Source organism: Larimichthys crocea, chromosome III, assembly GCF_000972845.2.
Source record: "Larimichthys crocea isolate SSNF chromosome III, L_crocea_2.0, whole genome shotgun sequence".
Lineage (NCBI taxonomy): Eukaryota > Metazoa > Chordata > Actinopteri > Sciaenidae > Larimichthys > Larimichthys crocea.
Window position 1 is genome coordinate 28,184,775 of NC_040013.1, and position 21,433 is coordinate 28,206,207.

The window sequence follows — 21,433 nt, forward strand, 5'->3', positions numbered from 1 at the left end:
ATGTGCATTATGGTTTATAAAAGGAAAAAATCTATTGCATTATGATGCTACACACAAAGAAAGCATGCTAAATTGTGCATTTGGCTGCCTTATGGTTGATACAACTTGTTGCACAGGGTCAGCTGGACATGGAGGGTGCCCTGATTGCCAGGGACAGGGTTGGGATCCAGGATTTTGTCCTTCTGGATGAAACCACAGAGGGGGCCGTCCTCAGCAACCTCAAGAAACGTTTCAGCAAAGATCTCATCTATGTGAGTCTGGGAACTGACTTTTTAGACTCTGTTGTCAAGAAATGCATCTTTACAATTAATTTTACCATTTGAACTCATTCTTTTAGACCTACGTTGGCACGTTGATTGTGTCCGTCAATCCCTACAAAGAACTGGACATCTACAATAAGAAACAGATGGAGCTCTACATGGGTGTCAACTTCTTTGAGCTTCCACCACACATGTGAGTGTATAATAATCAAAACTATTATTATTTCTTGATAGGAGCTTGAAGTAACTTTTAGTCGGCTTTCCATCAGCTATGCCTTGGCAGACACTGCCTATCAAACCATGCTGACAGAGTACAACAATCACTTCATCCTCATCTCTGGTGAGAGTGGAGCAGGGAAGACGGAGGCCTCCAAGAAGATCCTGCAGTATTATGCTGTCACTTGTCCGAGCACCGCACTACTAAACACCGTCAGGGACAAAATGCTCATGTCCAACCCTATCCTCGAGGTCTGATGATTACTTATATTACATCATTGTTATGACATTCCAAAAAAGCAGGTCACATTAACTATAACGAGTCCGTATGATGTGGTGTTTCCCTGCAGGCTTTCGGAAATGCCAAAACACTGAAAAATGACAACTCAAGTCGCTTTGGGAAGTATATGGACATTCAGTTTGACAGCCAGGTAAGAATCAAGGGATGAATTTACAGAAATGCTTTTAAGGATTAAAGTAATCAGTTCTAATTAAAAAGGAAAAATCAGGATGTTCCTGAGAAGTTCTGATAGAAAGGTGTCAGAACACATAGTCCATTGTGGTTTGTTGTGTATGGGTCTGTGTAGCTGCAGACCAGTCAGGGTGCCCATGCTGAGGAAGGATCTGCTGCTAACGTCTTGGTGCCAGATACCACAGCACACCTTCAGAGGTCTAGTCGAGTCTCAGTCCATGCCTTAATGGGTCAGGGCTGTTTTGGCAAGAAAAAAGAGGAACTAAACAATATCAGGCAGGTGGTCATAATGTTATGACTGATTGGTGTAGTTCAGTTTTATTTGAGGTTCTCAGAAATGTGCCCTCAAACAATAATCCAACCCTCTCGACTGCAAAGTGCATTTATAGTTCGTATAGTTAGTTGCAGGTGGTTGAAGTACGTCAAATAAAAAATGCCAAGCTAAGTTTAACTGTAAAATGTTTAGTTTGAATGTTCGCTTTAATTGTAAGCCTAAAAAAGACCTTAAAGGGAAAACTAAACTTTCCTCAAAGATGAATTTGTTCATCCACAAAAAAAAGTTCAGCAAAATACTTGATCAACATTCTTGTCACAAGACTAAAAAAATCTTCAGGAAGAAGCTATTTGATCCTAAGAAGATATTTAAATTAAATCTGTCCTCTGGACCATAGGCTGTGTTTTTTCTGCAAGTTGTAGAGCTGCTGTCTTTAGGATCATGATGCCCATAGGGGGATGCTGTCGGAGGCCATATCCTGAATTACCTGCTGGAGAAGTCGAGGGTGGTGCATCAGAATCACGGGGAGAGAAACTTCCACATCTTCTACCAGCTAGTGGAGGGAGGAGAGGACAAACTACTGTGCGAGCTGGGCCTGGAGAGAGACTCCCAGCATTACTACTATCTAACCCAAGTAACTAGGTGACCCTGTTTTAATAAAATAGATCTATAAGACAAAAGTAAACTTTGACAACCTGCTGCTATGTTTGCTGTTTCAGGGAGAGTGTGCCATTGTGTCTTCCATTAATGACAGAAATGACTGGAAAACAGTCAAAAATGCCCTGCAGATCATCAACATTGATGAGCTCAACACTAATGTAAGTCGGATTTGATGTAAACAATTCACCCTTTCCTATTGCTGTTGCATTGCCTTACAAATTTTTTATTCTGTGCAGCACTTGTTTGGGATTGTTGCAAGCGTTCTCCACTTGGGGAATATTCAGTTTGACTCTGACAGTAAAGGACAAGCCCTTCTGAACGGCGATACAGAGTTGAGCTGGGTCTCAAATGTAAGGAAATAGAAACCCTTCAGATATCCAGGATTATTACAAATATATATATATATATATATATATAATAAATAAACTCATTTAATGTTATTTTCCCCTGCAGTTACTTGGAATAGATGCTCACGGTCTCAGAGAGGGACTGACTTACAGGAAGATTGAAGCCAGACAAGATCAGGTGCACGCATCATTAAAACATCCTTTAGTTTTATTTATGACAAGGTTGTGTTTTTGGTTAAACTTTCCATTTGGTGGTTGAAATTTAGGTCCTCAGCCCGTTCACGACTGATCATGCCATGTATGCCAGAGACGCCCTGGCCAAAGCCATCTATGGGCAAACCTTCACCTGGCTGGTCAATAGGATCAACGAGTCCATGGAGAACAAGGTAAGTGTAAAATAAATGACAAATCCTAGGCAGTGAGGATGAGTATTGACTGACTTTATACTTTCAGGACTCTACAAAAAAGACTGTGATAGGGCTTTTGGACATATATGGATTTGAAGTATTCTATGTAAACAGGTAGGCAGAAATATTTCCTATTCTGACACTGCTTTGATTACGTCTGATACACAGATGAAGGCTGTTTTAAAGCTTTTTGAAGTGCAGCTTTCTCAATATGCCTCTTGAGAAACTTCATTAAGCACATTAGGAAAACTGCAAATTTATCTGTGCTTGACCTGTTTCCTCAGCTTTGAGCAGTTCTGTATAAACTACTGCAACGAAAAGCTGCAACAGCTTTTCATCCAACTGACACTGAAGGCCGAGCAGGACGAATATGAAGCAGAGAATATTGAGGTAATCTTGTAAACCTGAAATAAAAACATGGGAGGGATAATGAATCAATCAAGAGTAGGTTTACATCTGCTATATACTTTTTCCCCAGTGGGAGCCGGTGCAATTCTTCAACAACAAGATCATCTGTGACCTTGTCGAGGAGAAACACAGAGGAATCATATCGTTACTGGTGTGTATTTACTGGAATAGAACTAAACTGGAATATAACACACAGAAAGGTGAAATATAATCATGTGTTAATGGTAATCCTGCAGGATGAGGAGTGTCTGAGGCCAGGAGATGCCACAGATCTCACCTTCCTGGAGAGACTGGAAGAAAAGATGGGAAATCACCCTCACTTTGTCACGTGAGTTAAAACCAAACTTTAATTTACCACACACACACACGTACATTATACTACACGTCTGCTTTTTTAATCACTTTGAGTTGCACATTCTGTATTTAAGCCTTTGTTTTAATTAAATAAAACCTCCATATAAATGATATTATTCATAGCTTCTCCTACACATTAAACGCTCTGCTGACTGGTGTCTTGTGAACAAGCCGACAGTGAGCCGATAGAGACGGAGGATTAGGATTGCTCTGTAAAGCCTCTCACTCTTCATCCCTCTGTCTCTCTCCACCTCTTTGACTGCAGGCACAGACTGGCTGACAAAATGACACGTAAGACTCTGGAGAGGGGAGATTTTCGCCTCTTGCATTATGCCGGGGAGGTCACCTACTGTGTTGTGGGTAAAAGAAACCACATTGTCAGCCTCTGTAAATCAAACATCTCAACCTTTTTAAAAAAAAAAAAAATCTACTGACTAACAAACCCCTTTTTGTTTGTTTGTTTTTGTGGCATTCTAGGTTTCCTGGACAAAAACAATGATCTATTATATAGAAACATAAAGGATGTAAGTCTGCAAATTAACTTTTTATACTATGTGAGGAAAGGCAATTCATTTTTTGTTTATTGTGCCAAAATGAATCATGTTTGTAGACTTTTTTTTCACTTCATTAGTGTTCAACTTGTCCCCCTGGCCATGGGGGAACCACTGCTGTAAGTAATGCAAGAGGGGGTGATCTATGATGATCTATGTGTGCTCTCCCACCTTCTCATAGCTGGTTTGTCAGTCTAAAAATGCCATAGTCAGAGAGTGCTTCTCCACAATGGATCCAGTCAGCAGGCGAAGACCAGAAACAGTGAGTACACACCATGTTTGACCCTCCCATGTCCTTCAAATGTGAAAAAAATTTGCTCCTTCAACAATTAGAAGATCACAGAGCACCAATTAGATCCAAAGTATTTATTATGCACATATCAAATGTACATAACAAAGTAAGTAAGTCCACGCAGAACATGTGTGATCTGCGTTTTGTACAATGCAGAGATTATAAATGAGAAGAAACAAACCCAAGACTTTTTTTTTCTCTGTCATTGGCAGTCTGACTGTGTCATCTTTAAGCCATATGTATCTGACAGATGAACTGTTGGGGATTATGACCCTAATGTTGTGTCTGTAGGTGGCGACCCAGTTTAAGAGCAGCCTGCTGAAGCTGACAGAGATCCTCATGGCTAAAGAGGCCTGGTACATACGCTGTCTGAAGTCAAATGAGTCCAAGCAGCCAGGTACAAAAAATTAACAGAAGGCATATGGAGCTTCTTTAATCACAGGATGGAGCTTTGACCCTCTCTTGCACAAACATAGGTCAATTTGATGAAGCACTGATCAGGCACCAGGTGAAGTACCTGGGCCTGATGGAGCACCTCAGAGTCAGACGAGCTGGCTTTGCATACAGACGCAAATATGATGTCTTTTTAAAGAGGTATGAAGGACCACAAATTTAAATAAAAAAAAAACTCACTTTAAGTAGTTCCTCTACAGTGTTGACTAAATTTTTGCTGCATTTAACAGATATAAACCCTTGTGCCCAGCCACCTGGCCTCACTGGAGAGGAATGCCTGCTGATGGAGTGGAAGTGCTGGTTCAACATCTGGGCTACCTGCCATATGAGTACAAAATGGGACGGTGAGGACAGCTCTTTTTTAAATACAACACAGCAGATGCACTTTAAACCAGAAGCAAGCGAAAGCATTTGTATTATTTCCATTTTTTTATAGCACCAAAATATTCATCCGTCATCCAAGGACACTTTACGCCACAGAGGATGCTTATGAGAAATGTAAACACCAACTGGGTGAGTTCAAATGAACTGTTCATGATTCATTTTCAGTCATTACAAAGTCACTTTAATGTTGTGCTCTGAATTTGCAGCAACGAGGCTCCAGGCCAAATACAAAGGGTACAGAGCAAAAGGAGAATTCAGAAAACAGAAAGAAGCTGGTAATGATGCAGAATGCAGGATGTACTGAGCTGTATTGTTTTGTTAATAAGGGCCAATCACACACCCTCTTATATATTTATATCCTCCAAGCCACTAAGATTGAAACTTGTTGGAGGGGAGTGCAGGCCAGGAAGGAGAGAGAGAAGAGAGCCTGGGCTGTAAAAGTCATCAAGAAGTGAGAAGAAATATGAAAATCATGCCATTACACAGCTCCTCTCAAAGTCACACTTTCACAAATACAATATTTCATTTCAGATTCATCAAAGGCTACATGACCAGAGGGCAAGCAAAATGCACTGATAACTCAGAGTACCTGGCCTTTGTGAGACAAAACTACTTGAACAGGCTTAAAAACAATCTGCCAAAGAACGTTTTGGACAAAACGTCATGGCAGACTCCACCAGCTGTTCTCACAGAGGTACAGCAATTAAGCAATCCCTCTTCATTGTAAAACAATGTTTGAATACAACATTTTATCTTGACTCTGTGCATGTTTTTGCTCTTGTCAGACATCCGAGATGCTGCGTAAGATTTGCTACCGTCTCATGGTGCGGAAGTATGTGAGAGGAATCACACCCCAGAGAAAAGCACAGGTAACACACATGTAAACATATTATATACATGACTGAATCATCGTACATGTTTTGTAGTGATTCTGTTTATTTTTTGTCCTTTTAGCTTCAGTTGAAGTTTATTACCAGCTCCATCTTCAAGGGCAAGAAGGACAATTATCCTCAGAGTGTCGCTCAACCTTTTGTGGACACCAGAATCAGTAAGTATCAGATACATTCACACAATACCATTTTCTTTTGAACTATCATTTTTTTAATATCATTTCATATCTCTAGGTGAACAAGACATAAACATCAGGGTTATCCAGATGATTCGCAACGAGCACATTAAGGTAATAAAATGCCATTATACAACCCAGAGGAAATACAGCACCACATCAAACTCACTGTGTTGTATTCTGTGTTTTTATAGTACAGCGTCCCGGTAATTAAATACGATAGGAAAGGTTTCAAACCAAGGCCGAGACAGCTCATCCTCACCCAGACGGCTGCTTATCTGATAGAGGAAGCCAAGATCAAACAGAGAGTACTGTATACCTCCCTCAAAGGTCAGGACAACAGCATGATGATATGTATTTCACATGCCATCTGGGATGTGTTCATATTGAGATAAAAGTGTCTGTAATCTATTCGTTGCAGGTATTTCAGTCAGTAACTTGTCTGATGGCATTATTGTATTCCACATAACGTGTGAGGATCCTAAACAGAAGGTATGTGGACATGTGATGTGCAGCAGACACTGGGAGACTGATCAGACATGGAGGAACAAATCAAACAATTCTAGTGCAAATGAACTATTAAGAGATAAAGACAGAAGTTTCTTCAGTGTTCAAGCAGCTTTATCCTACTGAACATCAGTCAGACGTTTCCTAAAAAACATGTACAAAAGCACATTTTACAGGTTCCACTTGATTGATTTTGTGATTGTTTCAGGGGGACCTTGTAATGCAGTGCGACCACTTTTATGAGTTTTTGACCAAACTCTGTGTCATTGCGAACAAACAGAACGCAGTCAAAGTGGTTCAGGGCAGGTGAGTGTGTGTTTATGATAGATCTTAAGAGATTGGACTTTATTTGCTTCTATCTGAAACCCTTTTTTATTTATCCTCAGCATCAAGATAGAAATCCAGGCAGGTAAAGAGAGTGCGGTGGACTTCACCACCGGACAGGAACCGATGGTGTACAAGGCCAAGAACGGACACCTCATGGTGGTGAGTGTTATGAGTTATGAAAAGTGCGCTCGCTGTTCTGCTCACAGGGTGATACATCATGACTCGTGACTGCGTTTGTGACTGCAGGTTGCCACTCGAACGAGGACGCGGTAACGCACGGGGTTGAGAAGACGCACAAGAAGCCCCTGCATATTTCATCAGGAGACCCCTAAGGGGAGATCAACATGTCTCTAGGAAACACACCAGAAAGAAACATCACTGCACGAGCTTGTTTGATTGTACAACAGCACACATTTCATCTACATATACTAGTCAATAAGCTTTACTTTTCCATCACAGAATATCATAACTCATACGATTAAAGTTTTAAAACAACTGTATTTAGCAGAACCTCGCATTCGATTGTCAAACATTTAAATCTACAAAGCACTCAACATTACTCGTAAACTGCTTCAGAGAATACGTAATTCTGATTTCTGAAAATGAAGCCATATGTATCATAATTGTGTATGTTCGTGGATAATGGGAATAAGCAGATTAAAAAAACAGAACAAAAGAAATGTTTGTAGAAATTTATTTGTGATAAAGTATGTATAAATATAAAACATACATATATGTTCACTTTCATACAACAGACCTACAAGTACTGTGATTGTTAGACATATTTCAACTCGAACCCATTGTGTGCAAACAGTACATTCTCTGATGAATGTGCTGATGAAGGACAGGTCTAATTTCTCTCCCTGTTAAAAGCTTGTAGACAGGATTCCCTTCCTGCCAGGGAGATCTCTGGTTACAGTCATTCACTTCAACCTCAGCGGCCATCATTCAATCACCCGAGTACATTTAACACCTCAGGTCACAGCTCAAGTTCCCTCCACTGAAAAGACCGACCATTTAGTGGAGTGAAGGGATAATGCATAAATGTTAAAAACTAAATATGACAGATGCACTACAGTACAGTGAAATGTTGCATCCACCTTTGATATCTTAACTGTATCAAAATTAATAAAACTTTAAAAAGGTTTATTTGCTATTATCTGCAGGCTATAAAATAGCCTTGGTAACATCGTCTAAAGAGTAAAACAGTGCCACCATGTGGCTCTTTTGTGTACGACACCTAGTTAATCCACTGGTGACCTTACAGTGGACCCGTCAAAACCATGATAAGGAAAAGCAAAAAATTATGTACATTAATTTTTAGCTGCTAGGATGATATAATTCTTGTTCTTCTGGATTTAATGTAGTTAGGACCTTAAATGACAAGATTTATACCAATAATACTATATTCTCACCTACACACACCCACAAACACACACACACACACACACACACTCTCAGGTAAAACTGTGGTCACTTCCAGTGCTGAATGCAAACACCTTTGGGCTTCTGCATGCTAGCAGAAAACAGTGATTGAAGTTGTTGTAACTAGCAAACAAACAAGAGAACGAAACACTACAGCCTGTCAAGACGCACGCAACAAAAACAAGTGGACACACACACACTCACAAAAAAAATCACTTCACCACTACACACTTTTGTATGCCACTCATCTCATAGTAGTCTCCTGGAGGAAAAGCTGGTAAAGAAAGAGTGAAGACAAAGAGGTGCTGGGTGACGTAAGGCACAAGCGTGGTGCAAAGACTGTCCAGGGTCAGAGACACAGGCTGACGGGTTGAAGGAGTAAGGTCACTGGTGGTGGTGTGTGCGGTCATCGGGTCGTTTGATATGAATCCTACGAACTCGCTCGATTCGCTCTCGCTCCTCGTCCTCATCCAGATGATGAGATCGTCCTGCAGCGCCCCCTGTGGCCTCCAGCAGGGCATTGTCTGGGCCCCTCCCATCGTGGGACTCATACAGGAGGATGTTGAGGGTCTCCTCATAGATTCGAGCTTCGGGGAACTCCACCTAGAAGTACAGCGTTGGATTAGAGAGATTTAAAACAACGTGCTTTAGCTCTATGCTTACACTTCAGAGTATGTAAAATACATATTCACCTTTGTCTGCTTCTTTTCTGTGGCATAAACAATGGAGGTGCAGCACACTTCTGCAATCTTACGCCCCTGGCCATAAAATGACCAACAACAGATCTCGTCCCCAATCACATCTTTGATGAAGAGTACTCGACCATTGAACCGCAATGACAGCTTGTCAAATAGCTCAATATTTTTCAGCATGTTGTCATCAGAATTGCTGGAGGAAAAAGAAAAGTTACAGGACAGGTGATTTAATAAGACAACTTGTTGGTTCCTTCTTTAATCAGACATGCTAGCTCCTGATGTCAGCTGGAGAGGACTCACCTGGTATATGAATATTTGTTGTTGCTTCGATTATACAGCAGTTTGACAGTAGGCTGTGAAGACAAGAAAAACCTTAATGACAAGTTTCTCTTGATACTGAGGAGCACATTATGTTAAATAAAAATCAACATGACCTACCTTATTTGAGGTTGCAATAAGCTTCTGCTCTTCCTTAGATGATGTCATCAGAGGCACTTTACAAAGGGGTTCATACGTTTCTTTGTTCTGGAGAAAAAATAAATTATTATTAGTTTTCCAATAAAGAAGTTTCACCTGCAAAACTGCAACATACACAAGGAAGGAGGCCACCCACTGAAACAGAGAAGCAAAGATGGAAACTGCCACTCAATCTCCACCTCAACAACAGCTAAGGCTCATTGTTTTAGCACTTTATGTCCCTCATAATAGTTGAAAAAGAACAATAAAAGTGGCAGATATCCAGCTGTTTTTGTACATTGTACTTATCCATGAATCATTTTTAATATGAATGAAATGACCTCCAGCAAAGGCTCAGAGCCAGACTCAAATCTGGGCTTCTGCAGTAAGGACCCAGCCTTGATATGTGGTACACGCTACTCTGTGAGCTAATTTGATTCTGATTATATGATGATAAATACCAAGTAATATATTGCCCTGCCCAACTGGCAGATCCCTGTGGTGATGGTACCTGTAAGGCAGCTGTACATTCATCAGCTAGGCCTTGGACAAGGTAATACTTGGCCTCAGCAAGGAGTTCTTCGGTTTCCCGTCGGCTGTCTGGGAGTGGCACTGCCCCGTCTCTAAGGTAGTTAAGGATTGTTCCGAAATGTTTCCCACAACGATCAATCAAGATCCAACCTGTGGGATGTGAAATGGTGAAACATTATTTAGTAAAAGCTCACTGCCAATCTGAGGATGACATGAACCCTGCATCCTCAACAGCTCACCTTCACTGTCTGTGAGGACCTCCATTCTGCCACTGAACATGGCTTTGAGCATCGTGTCCTGTTTGGTTAGCGTCTGCATTGTAGTGTAGTACAGTGCCCCACCCACATTTAGCTTCACATATTTAGAGCTGGGGCTGGATCCCTTGAAAGATGTAGTCCGGGTTGTAGCTGCCGGCACTGCCGAGCTCACCACACTCTCTCCTGACATCTCTTCCTGAGACAAAACAAGATCAAATGTGAAGGTTAAACCTTGAACAGGACTGGTATGTCACTGAATCAAGTTAGTTTAGGGCTCATAGTTGAAAAAAATAGATTATAAAAAACACAGGTCAGTGTTTTTGTAGATACTTCCCCTTTTTAGGCTGGTGTTACTCTATTTTTTTTCACTTTCTCAGTAGTTTCTGACTTCTCAAAGCACCCCAAGTCCAAAGCACATTTGTTGTTACTACAGATATACACCAGGTTAAACTTGTCTATGTCGGATTGAGACAGACCAAACAAGAGTGTCTATTTTCATTGCAATGAAGGAACATGTTACTTGGTGCAAGGGTGTGTCTCATAGATAAGATTTTGACTAACTAATGGCTCAGACTAGCGGTCTATAGCAGGCTTTTCCTGTGAGATTTGGTGACAGTGCCAATGGAAAATTCATTGTGTTTGGAAACCTACTTGGCAATAAACCCATACTCCCTTTTTTTTTTTATTAATAAACCTTTATTTAACCAGGAAAGGTCCCAATGAGATTAAAAATATCTTTTTCAAGGGAGTTCTGGCCAAGACAGACAGCAGCACAAACTAAAAACGGGTCAAACCAAAAACAGACACAAGACACACAGACAATATTACAACACATAATAGTCTAAAAATGCATGGCATGAAATCAACATCAGCTAAAACAACGAAACCTTGATGACTGATTTTCTAGGGTTTTCAACATTGATTTAAAAGCATTTAAAGAGATCAGAACGAGTTTTAAAACATGCTGCTATAATAGTGGGAGCTTTGATTAAAAAAACATGTTCTTTCTTTCAAAGCATTAGTACAATTTAAGGAGACATTTCTCAGGTTAAGGTTGTCTGAGTGAATGACTATGAAAAAAAAAATAGAACTGGGGAGAGACCATCCAGATATTAACATTATAGACGGCTGCTATCCTTTATTAAACCACGAGTAATGCGCATTATTAAATTAATAATCACATTGTTTCCTGTGGACTCTCTGTCTACATTTCTCTGCTGCATGTTGTGACTTTCATTCATCTGTTTACATCCTAATTTAACTGCACACAGACCACGTTTGCAGTTCTTTCTCATAGTTTTATGAAACATTTTTATTTGTACTGTTCTACTTTTTGTCTAGATGTTTAGCACGGGTTAACTTCTGTCTACACAGTTATATATCTATCTTCTATGTAAATGTTTAATTCCCCTGCACATTGTTAATCTCTCTGTACATATTTAAATTTAGATCTAGCTCAGGTTCATTTTAACATAAGGTTACTGTGTTATAGGTTCATTTTAATGTATGTTTAATGTACGTTTGCATGCTGGATGCTTGAATTTCCTTCGGGATCAAGTAAGTAAGTAAGTAAGTAAGTAAGTAAGTAAGTAAGTATCTATCTATCTATCTATCTATCTATCTATCTATCTATCGTGAGCTAAGCTAAGCTAAATAGTAATTAGATTTTACGGCTAATGAGTTAGCTCGCCAGTTAGCATGAACTAAACTTACCGATATCATTACAAATCCGGCAAAACATACACATATTTTGACACTGACTGCCAGACAACTTTCTCGACATAGAGTTTACATCGTGTCGGTCATCTGTTGTTGATAAAACATGTATAATATTTACCATAGAAGCCGCAGCAGACTTTATTAAATGTAGCTCGCTAACGTCAGTCAGCTAACACACCCACTTCCTTCCGGTCCAGCACTGCGCAGTTATAAAAATGACGTCAGCGTCCACGCACGCTCCAGTGCCCCGTCTTAAAGGGACAGCACACGTTAGTTTGTTTAACGGGCAGTTGCAGAGTGTTCAAGATGTGGTCAAAATGAGACACAAACAACAATAAAGAACGCCGCGTTGTGTTATAATACTTTTTAATTCACATGTTAATTAAAAAAAAAGCTTTAATGAAGTTCGCTTTAGCCTGTACGTTTCCGCTGTTGAAGGAGTAACCGCGATAACAGTCCCCACAGCCACCCACCCACCCAACACAGCGGACGAAAGCTTTATCCACCAGCAGAAATGAAGTCGCTGTTTTTTTTTTTTACAACACAAACAGAGATAGTTTGGCATCTCTTACACTTTCTATGGATACATAATGTAATGTAAGGATTTATACACGTAGACAAACACTACCCGGAATGATTTAATGCGACACAAGGGGGGGATTAATGGCTGCAGTCAACGTACGGATCTGCTCTCATTGTTTACATTTCGAAACGGTATGTTCTCTGTGTTTTTGAGGCTGTCATTGACACAAGATCAAACCTAACCCCGCAGCGATGACAAATATCACTAAATGAATGTGAAAGGACTTTCCCCGAGGCAGTATCAAGTCGACAAGCGGCGACTTAGCCCTGTGTGCTAACTCCCAGAGCTCCATCTTTACTGTGTCGCCCCGCTGCCTCCAGAGATGGCAAGTTGAGTCTGCAGCTTTCGTTTGGCTTTCCTTCCTCCTGCTTGGGTCTCAAGGACAACCAGATGACTGAGGAGGTATAGCGCTAGGTGAGCCTGAAGGCCCCCCAGACAAAAAGCTTCATTCTGAGGGAAATATCGCAGGTGAGTTCACTCAAAACAATGTGATGAGTTGTCAGGATGCTGCATTATCCACACAAGCAATGCGGGTGATCGGGCTATAGTTTAATAACACAGCGGGTTAAATAGTTTTTTCTTTTTTTTCCCAGGGTGCACAATGTTTAGTGTGCCTCAAAGCTCCAAGTCCGAGTTCCTGGACAAAGCCAGGCAGGCCAGGGAGGAAAGGAAAGGACACAAGGACAAGGAGAAAGCTGCAACCAACATCCAAGCCCTGGTCAGGAGATTTCTGTGTCGCTGCAGACTCCAGAAGCAATTAAGGTAGTCTCTAAATTTTAGTTATCGCTTGTCATCTGTGATTTGAAGGTCTTCGAGTCTAGTGTGTTGTCATAAATCTGATAAATAAAATAATTTGTTTTGAAATTAAACCATTATCGCTCAGTGAAACTTTAATGTAAGCGCTCTGTGTCTCACCAGGAAAGAGATTGATGACTATTTCCAAGCTTCTGAAACTGGGACAACAAAAAGAAATGCACTCTCCATTTTCAAAATTGCTCGGAAGTTACTGTTCATATATAGCCAAGAGGATAAGGTGGTGAGTACACAAGTAGAGGTTTGGTTCACTGTTAATTCTTACCTTTGCACAGATGTTTGTAAACAAGACAGAAGTCGTTTATTCACTTATCCTGGGATGTGCCACTCGAATAACTGTAATTTTGTGCGTCACGCAGAGGTTCGAGAAGCTCTGTCGTGCTATTCTCGCCAGCATGGAGGTTGAAAATGAACCCAAAGTGAGTGTGTGTGTATGTTCACAGCTTTCACATGTCAACATTATTTGTAATGTGATTTTTGTCTCAGTGACTGTTCTTGCGTTTGGCCCTCAGGTCTGGTATGTTTCCTTGGCTCTCTCCAAAGACCTCACCATTCCCTGGCTCAAACAGATAAAAGATGTGCTGTGGACCTGCTGCCAGCGACTGAAAAATTTAAAGGTTAGTCTTGATTTTAAAGCAATTATTTTGATATTCATTTTATGTTTATTTGTACATATCACTGTCTGCTTTGTGATTTGCAGCCTGACATACTTCAGGACAATAAACTGGTAACGCTGTACCTCACCATGCTGGTGACCTTCACAGACACTTCAACCTGGCGGATAGTGAGAGGAAAGGGTGAGTCTCAAGTCAAACTGAGGTTGCTGTCATAAACACATCATGCTTTCTGCAATGACAAACCATATATATTTTTTTTAACCCTCATTATTACAGAAGCTCTCAGACCCGCTTTGACGAGGTTTTGTGAAAATATCATGGGTCATCTCAATCAAAAGGGATTCTATTCAACACTGCAGGTGCAGTATTACAGCTCATATTTTAATGAAGAGATTCAATGAAGTCGTGTTGCAGCTATTTTCTTCGTCGGTGTCAGGTTCCATTTTAATAAAAATCCACATTGTATGACCTTAACTTTTCTTGTGTAGATCTTGCTGACCAATGGCTTGGCTCGCTCCAAACCGTCTCTCTCCAAAGGCACTCTGACAGCCATCTTCACTTTGTCATTAAGGTGAGCTGGAAGCTGGTAATTTAGTGACTGCAACTGCTAAAAAAAGATTTTTTTTTTTTTGCAGGCCATCATTTTAACTAAATCTAATGTTTTTCAGGCCAGTCATTGCTGCTCACTTCTCCGATAACCTGCTAAGATCATTTCTCATTCACATCATGTCAGTTCCAGCCGTAGTATCCCACCTCAATGTCCTCACTCCAGAGGTAAAAGCCCCGTCATCTGTCACATATTCTTGTTGCAAAGTTGCGCTGTATATAATAATTCAAGCTATTAGAGAGTTTTAATATATGCTCTCTCGACAGTGCATGGCATCCATCCAGACACACGACCTGCTGCGGAAGTTCATTCTGTTTCTCAGTCGGGAAGAACAGTGTGTTGACATCTGTGTGTGTCTTGAGGGGAGCCACACACTTTGCCTACTTGGTACAGTATTTCACATAAATATGGACGATCTAGGGTGTTGTGTGGACTGTTGATTTTATAGCATCTTTCTCATGTTTAATAGGCAACCTGATTCATTTGGGCTACCTTAATGAGAAAGTCCTCGAGGAGGAGGCCAACCATTTTGTGAAAGACCTGACTGACATGCTGTGCTACTGCCAGAGATATGTATCCCAAAAGAAGTCCAACCTTACCCACTGGCACCCTGTTCTTGGATGGTTCTCCCAGACCGTAGACTATGGGTCAGTAAAATGCATAAAATCTGCTTGAATAATTCAGCTTAATATTCATAAACTGTCTACAAAAGGGCTTCACAAGAGGCACAAAATGTGCAAACAGAGGTAAAGGATTTAGACACTTTGCATGCAGAAGTAGTTTAGACAGCACAAAATGTACTTAATGCCAGATGGGTGTTCTTGACTTTGTCTCCCCTCTGTCTTCTCTGCAGTCTGAATGAGTCAATGCCGCTGGTAACTAAACAGCTTCAGTACCTGTGGGGTGTTTCTGTCATTCGGACGCTCTTCAGCGATGTCCTCTCTAAAAAGCTGGAGAGCCAGGAGCCCACTCCCCCGCCCCCGCAACCCAGCACATCACAAAACAATCTGCCGGTTAAAAGTGAGTTATAAAACACAAACCTACTCTTATGTCTTTAAAGTAAGTACCGTCTGTTGAGTTGTTCTCTGCATCCCTGGTGTGTCTGTGTTTTGACAGACCTCTTCAAGCGAGCATTTCAGAAGTCAGCGTCTGTACGGAACATCCTGAAACCAGTCGGAGGGAAGCGAGTTGACTCAGCGGAAGTTCAGAAGGTGTGCAGCATCTGTGTGCTCTACCAGACTGCTCTGTCCACACTAACGCAAATACGACTCCAGATCCTCACGGGTCAGTACAAGACTATTGCGTTTATATGATATAAACATACAGTATTCTGGAAACATCCTGGTGTATGTCACTGTACATTCTCTGTTTTTCCGCAGGTCTGACACATCTCGATGACCTTTTGCCCAAACTGTGGGCCTTCATCTGTGAACTTGGTCCTCAGGGAGGCCTCAAACTCTTCATGGAGTGTCTCAACAATGACACAGAAGAGTCCAAGCAGCTCCTGGCAATGCTCATGCTCTTCTGTGACTGCTCACGGCACCTCATCACGTAATTTCACAGATTTTTTTTACTGCGTCGTGCATTAAAATTCCCAAAGTAGCAGCAACATTTTATGACACGCTGTTAATGCGTTACAGAATTCTGGATGACATTGAAGTTTATGAAGAGCAAACATCTTTCAAGATAGAGGAACTCCTCACTATCTCTTCATTTCTCAACACATTTGTGTACAAGATGGTATGGGATGGCATTTTAGGTGAGTGTGACCTCACTGAATGTTTAAAGTTATGATGGTTGACAATATATATTTAATTTAGAAGCTGTTTTTATATTTTGTGTTTGATAGAAAATGCTAAGGGAGAGAAACTGGAGTTGTTCCACAGTGTTCATGGCTGGTTGATGGTGCTTTATGAGCGGGACTGCAGGCGACGATTTACCCCTGATGATCACTGGCTGCGCAAGTAAATACAAACACTGAATAGCTGTTGATACATCACACACACGTTAAACACAACGGCCATCTGTTTCAGGATGTGATTACATTTCAAACCCCACCTTTACATATTTGTCATGTTGCATTCAGGGACCTAAAGCCGAGCTTGTTGTTCCAAGAGCTGGAGAAAGGCAAGAAAAGAGCCCAGCTGTTACTGCAGTACATCCCACATGTCATTCCACATAAAAACGTGAGTAAACCGATTCCTTTCATTGAAGTAATTTTTCACTGTCAGCTGTATAACCACTGTCCCTGTCATTTTAGAGGGTGCTGCTGTTCAGGAACATCGTCACAAAGGAAAAAGAAAGTTTAGGATTGATAGAGACAAGCTCTGCTTCACCACATGTCACCCACATTACCATCCGTCGCTCACGGATGTTAGAGGTATGCATTTAACAGATCGGATAGATTTAGTGTATATCAGTTTCTCTATGATAACACCCTTTCCCTGTCTAAAGGATGGTTATGACCAGCTCCGCCGATTACCAGCGAATTCGATAAAAGGCGTCATTCGTGTGAAGTTTGTCAATGATCTGGGAGTAGACGAGGCTGGTATCGATCAGGACGGCGTGTTCAAAGAGTTTTTAGAGGAGATCATTAAGAAGGTGTTCAATCCTGCTCTCAATCTGTTCAAGGTAAGTCACAAATGGGAAGCCACCACACGTTTGCCGCCGACATTAATTTGACTGTTTTGTATGTAATTATGCATTTATTTTCTGTAGACTACAAGTGGAAATGAAAGGCTGTATCCTTCACCTACGTCATACATCCATGAGAACCATTTGCAGCTGTTTGAGTTTGTGGGGAAGATGCTCGGGAAAGCCGTGTATGAGGTATATCGGTGCCTTCATCTACAGTTCTCTGCTCTGTTCACCAGTGTTTAAGGTAATCTTCAGTGACTACGTTATCATAACTTCTGTCTCTATACTCAGGGCATTGTCGTGGACGTCCCTTTTGCCTCCTTCTTCCTCAGTCAAGTCTTGGGTCACCACCACAGCACTTTCTACAGCTCTATCGACGAGCTGCCCTCGCTCGACTCTGAGTTTTACAAAAATCTCACGTCCATCAAGCGCTATGATGGAGATGTAGGAGATCTAGGTCTGACGTTATCCTATGATGAGGATGTTATGGGGCAGGTAAGAATAGAAGATATGATGTAGTGTAGTTAAATACATGAAATTCACAAGTTAAAAGCTACTCTATATGTTTCCTTACAGCTTGTCTGTCATGAGTTGATACCTGGGGGAAAAACCATGCCAGTCACCAACGAAAACAAGTATGTAAAGTCCCATCAGACTGTAAATAATACTAGAGGCCCTTTGTGCTTATTGTTGTGTACTCAATAGAAATCACTGTGTCAACTCTTCCATTTCCTGCAGGATTAGCTACATCCACCTCATGGCTCACTTCAGAATGCACACACAGATTAAGGAGCAGACGGCAGCTTTCATTCGAGGTTTCCGCAGCATCATTAACCCAGAGTGGTTGCACATGTTTTCCACGCCTGAGGTTCAGCGTCTTGTCTCGGGAGACAATGCTGAGATTGATCTGGATGACCTCAAGTATGTGACATTTCATGTGTCTTTTAATGGGGACTAAATTCTTCTTTTTTTAAACTTGCGGGGCCAGCACAACAGTTATGTTCATTGTATTGGAAGCTACAATCAGTCCAAAATATAGCATGAGATGAAACAGACTTATTCCGTCATCCGTGCTTCCTGTGTACAGATGCTCATCCTCGTCTTCCTCTCTCTTTCTCAGGAAACACACAGTCTATTATGGAGGTTTTCACAGCAGCCATCGTGTCATCATCTGGCTGTGGGACATCCTGTCCACTGACTTCAACGCTGAAGAGAGGGCTATGTTTCTTAAAGTAAATTGTCATTTGTTTTGTAACTGTTCTGTAATGGCGAGTCGTCCACTAATCAGATGATCGGCGGTTCGATCCCTTCCAGTCTGCATGTCAAAGTGTGCCATCGGTGTGTGAATGTGTATGAATGGTTAGCTCCTCAAACTGATGAGCAATTGGCGCCCTGCCAATGCCATCAGTGTATGAATGTGTGTGAATGGGTGAATGAGATATGTCCTGTAAAAGCACTTTGAGTGGTCGGAAGACTAGAAAGACAGTCCATTTGTAAATGCTTTTAACTTCTACAGCGATGTGGTTCATCATTGTCTCCTTTATTGTCTTGTGTTTTTACAGTTTGTAACCAGCTGCTCGAGGCCGCCTCTGCTAGGTTTTGCCTACCTCAAACCGCCTTTCTCCATCCGTTGTGTTGAAGTTTCAGATGATCAGGTAAGGCTAAAAAAGAAGGAAATCGATGCTGCTTACACGTTTTGTTTGTGTTGTAGCTTCCAGTTTGTACTAACAGAGCATTTCCTGCATCTAGGACACTGGAGACACCCTTGGCAGTGTTCTTAGAGGCTTTTTCACTATTCGCAAGAAGGAGCCTGGTGGTCGACTTCCCACTTCATCAACGTGCTTCAACCTGCTCAAGCTGCCCAACTACAGCAAGAAGAGCATCTTGCGCGACAAGCTGCGCTACGCTATCAGTATGAACACAGGCTTTGAGCTCTCCTAACTGTGTTGCATCAGGACAGTCTTCACAGGAGGGTTGTATTAAGTGGCCTGAAAGCACGAGGCTCAGCTTACCTGGACTGGAGCCTGTCACATCAAAGAGTCGTCATCTAAACAAAAGGGGAATCATGAAGGACCTACAAACTTTCCTTTTGTCTCTTTTTCAAAGGGGATGCTGTTTCTGCAGCACAATCTAATTTTTAGCATCTCCCTTTGCCACTCCGAAAATTCAATATGTCGTGTATTTAACTTGATGAAATACGGATGTACAGTGGCTAGATCTGTTTCTCAGGCCTAACAGTATCATTCTCTGATCTAACACTCCCATTTCAAGCAAACTGGAAAGCAATACAGATGCAATGCAAGCCATTAGACACGTAGTTGACTCACTTGAGTGAAACCAGGCGATTGTTAATATACTTACAAGCTTGGACTCCATTATCCAAGCAACTTTTAAGCTGATATTGGATGAGTCTTAAAATGTTTTGCTGAACATAATGCATCTTTTATAAATGGAAGACAAATCAATGTCTTGTGTTCAACCTCCATGAAGGAGGAGTGGCTCATAGCAGTGATCCTGTGTTTATTACATTACGTCCCATTTTGAGGAAAATCATTTCTCCCCACTAAAAGACACTGCAGTCACCTGATAGACGTCAACCCTCTGGTTTTTATGTTGTCAGTACATTTGGAAATCTATCATCTGTCTAGGTTCTGGTGAAGCAGCAGAATTCTGCTGTTGTTCGATTTAGAAAAGATGTCCTCGCTGTAGCATTTGACTTTTGAGTAAACAAAAACTGGAAATGTTCTGTCGCTAATTTGTATCTGCCCAGTAAAGCAGACACATCTGTTCATTGTCAGGTGTTTGACCTCCAGTTAAAAAAAGAGTAAAGTTAGTTAGTCTTTGTACTTAATACTAGTAAATCTGAAGATTTCTCACACCTTTGAATAATGCTGAGTGCCTCATATAATGCCATTCCCCCTTGCTCTCACGCATCAGACTGTAACCAAGAACCACGTATTCTGGAAACAAGCCATAGAAACGGGGGGCTATGTACTTGGACTTATTTTCTGCTCCTACTAACAAGAAAGCTACTCTAACTATCTCTACTACCACTACAAAAACAACAACAGCAACCAGGGAGGGTTGTTCAATGATGCCCTCCGATCTCTGTGGACTTTTTAAGCCATGTGGAAAAGAATCGGGTTTAAAAAAAACAAACCCTCTTAACATGATGTCATGGACTGGTTCATCAGCCAAATGTGACTGCTTGATTTGATGTTCCCTTGGATGGAAATGTTGCACACCTCTCTGCTGTTGAGAAAAGGGACATGAGGGTGAATGTTTTACCTTATAAGCCTAAATATTACTTTACACAGGGTTCAGCTACATCATGAAGTTAAGAAAGAGACGTTTTAGTCATGAATCAAGAAAGAGGACTGCAACTTTCAAAGAAAGGGTTTCAAGAAAATATCTATACCAAGTTCTTTATTATGCAAAAAATGTTTTCTGTCATGAATGAGTATGGATACTTTTGTTAATAAGCAACACAAGCTATAGATATACTGGTCAGTATTGCCATGTTTCTAACTAGTAATATAATGACCACTAACTTGTGTGAAAACTACAAAAAAGTGATTATAATTAAAATGCAACCATTTTTAAATATATATATACTGTATATATAAATAACACTGGTTGTATTGAATTAACCTGCAGTCTACTAATGAGATTAATCTATTTTCAGATCACATGACAAATCAGTCAGGAGGTTCTTGCTTCGGCTCTCCTCCTTTTTAATCTATTCAAGCAAGAAGTGGAAACACCGCGACTGGATATTTACACGACACACTACGCTCGAGTATGTGTGTGTTTGTGTGCAAGAGGGATGAAAGATACCTCACAAGCTTGTCTGTCTCGTCTGATGAGGTGACTCATCTGTTTTAAATGATGTCAAGAGTAGGCTTTAAATGTACCAGTGGACTGCTGATGCTGACTTTGAATATCCACCCTTTTAGTACAAAAAAATAAATAAAAATGATCCTGGAAATGTTCCCACCCTTCATGTGAAAGTTTCCATCTCTGTTTGAAAGTGGCTGCACTACAGTGTGGAGTGTGTTGTACAAAAAAAAAAATATATATATATGTAAGATTTGTTTATGTGTAAGATACCCACA

General features: G+C 41.0%; 3 protein-coding genes across 4 annotated transcripts; 2 read left to right on the forward strand and 1 right to left on the reverse strand.

The window, feature by feature from the left end:
* The first annotated feature begins 107 nt into the window (after nt 1-107).
* Nucleotides 108-8,594, forward strand: myo1ha (myosin IHa). Its single transcript, XM_027277481.1, has 31 exons — nt 108-251; nt 338-453; nt 530-728; nt 827-907; nt 1,677-1,856; nt 1,942-2,040; nt 2,119-2,232; nt 2,336-2,407; nt 2,496-2,615; nt 2,683-2,750; nt 2,921-3,026; nt 3,115-3,195; nt 3,281-3,372; nt 3,664-3,758; nt 3,876-3,922; nt 4,131-4,211; nt 4,533-4,638; nt 4,718-4,835; nt 4,925-5,038; nt 5,131-5,207; nt 5,285-5,353; nt 5,445-5,529; nt 5,610-5,772; nt 5,864-5,947; nt 6,033-6,126; nt 6,203-6,258; nt 6,339-6,474; nt 6,566-6,636; nt 6,860-6,957; nt 7,038-7,137; nt 7,225-8,594. Exons 1-31 carry the CDS (start codon nt 129-131, stop codon nt 7,249-7,251), a joined length of 3,072 nt encoding a protein of 1,023 aa, XP_027133282.1. The 5' UTR covers nt 108-128; the 3' UTR covers nt 7,252-8,594.
* kctd10 (potassium channel tetramerization domain containing 10) lies at nt 7,658-12,298 on the reverse strand. Its single transcript, XM_010733730.3, has 7 exons — nt 12,180-12,298; nt 10,325-10,538; nt 10,066-10,235; nt 9,537-9,623; nt 9,399-9,451; nt 9,096-9,291; nt 7,658-9,006 (listed from the first exon to the last, which is right to left on the reverse strand). The coding sequence occupies exons 1-7, from the start codon at nt 12,180-12,182 to the stop codon at nt 8,788-8,790; spliced, it is 942 nt and encodes a 313-aa protein (XP_010732032.1). The 5' UTR covers nt 12,183-12,298; the 3' UTR covers nt 7,658-8,787.
* A 61-nt stretch (nt 12,299-12,359) lies between these two features.
* Nucleotides 12,360-21,314, forward strand: ube3b (ubiquitin protein ligase E3B). Of its 2 annotated transcripts, XR_003462247.1 has the most exons (27): nt 12,360-13,112; nt 13,238-13,406; nt 13,563-13,680; nt 13,817-13,876; nt 13,970-14,074; nt 14,158-14,254; nt 14,351-14,433; nt 14,563-14,645; nt 14,743-14,848; nt 14,948-15,068; nt 15,151-15,328; nt 15,535-15,701; nt 15,798-15,965; nt 16,061-16,232; nt 16,322-16,440; nt 16,531-16,645; nt 16,768-16,867; nt 16,942-17,061; nt 17,136-17,312; nt 17,400-17,510; nt 17,610-17,813; nt 17,895-17,953; nt 18,057-18,239; nt 18,439-18,550; nt 18,881-18,973; nt 19,068-20,593; nt 21,004-21,314. XR_003462247.1 is itself a non-coding variant. In XM_027277480.1 (26 exons), exons 2-26 carry the CDS (start codon nt 13,246-13,248, stop codon nt 19,257-19,259), a joined length of 3,204 nt encoding a protein of 1,067 aa, XP_027133281.1. In that variant the 5' UTR covers nt 12,360-13,112; nt 13,238-13,245; the 3' UTR covers nt 19,260-21,314. The 2 variants fall into 2 exon arrangements, 1 of the variants encoding a protein (XP_027133281.1); XM_027277480.1 differs by having other exon boundaries at nt 19,068-21,314.
* The last annotated feature ends 119 nt before the right edge of the window (nt 21,315-21,433 follow it).

Excerpts from the sequence above, each read along its gene's own strand:
- myo1ha (XM_027277481.1), top strand. The coding sequence starts at position 129 with ATGGAGGGTGCCCTGATTGCCAGGGACAGGGTTGGGATCCAGGATTTT. Across the intron at positions 2,751-2,920 it reads GAAGTATTCTATGTAAACAG|CTTTGAGCAGTTCTGTATAA; the intron begins GTAGGCAGAAAT and ends CTGTTTCCTCAG. Across the intron at positions 3,373-3,663 it reads AATCACCCTCACTTTGTCAC|GCACAGACTGGCTGACAAAA; the intron begins GTGAGTTAAAAC and ends CTTTGACTGCAG.
- kctd10 (XM_010733730.3), bottom strand. Across the intron at positions 10,236-10,324 it reads GGTCCTCACAGACAGTGAAG|GTTGGATCTTGATTGATCGT; the intron begins GTGAGCTGTTGA and ends CACATCCCACAG. Across the intron at positions 9,292-9,398 it reads AACAAATATTCATATACCAG|CAATTCTGATGACAACATGC; the intron begins GTGAGTCCTCTC and ends TTTTTCCTCCAG.
- ube3b (XM_027277480.1), top strand. The coding sequence starts at position 13,246 with ATGTTTAGTGTGCCTCAAAGCTCCAAGTCCGAGTTCCTGGACAAAGCC. Across the intron at positions 14,646-14,742 it reads ATCTTCACTTTGTCATTAAG|GCCAGTCATTGCTGCTCACT; the intron begins GTGAGCTGGAAG and ends AATGTTTTTCAG. Across the intron at positions 16,646-16,767 it reads GATGATCACTGGCTGCGCAA|GGACCTAAAGCCGAGCTTGT; the intron begins GTAAATACAAAC and ends TGTTGCATTCAG.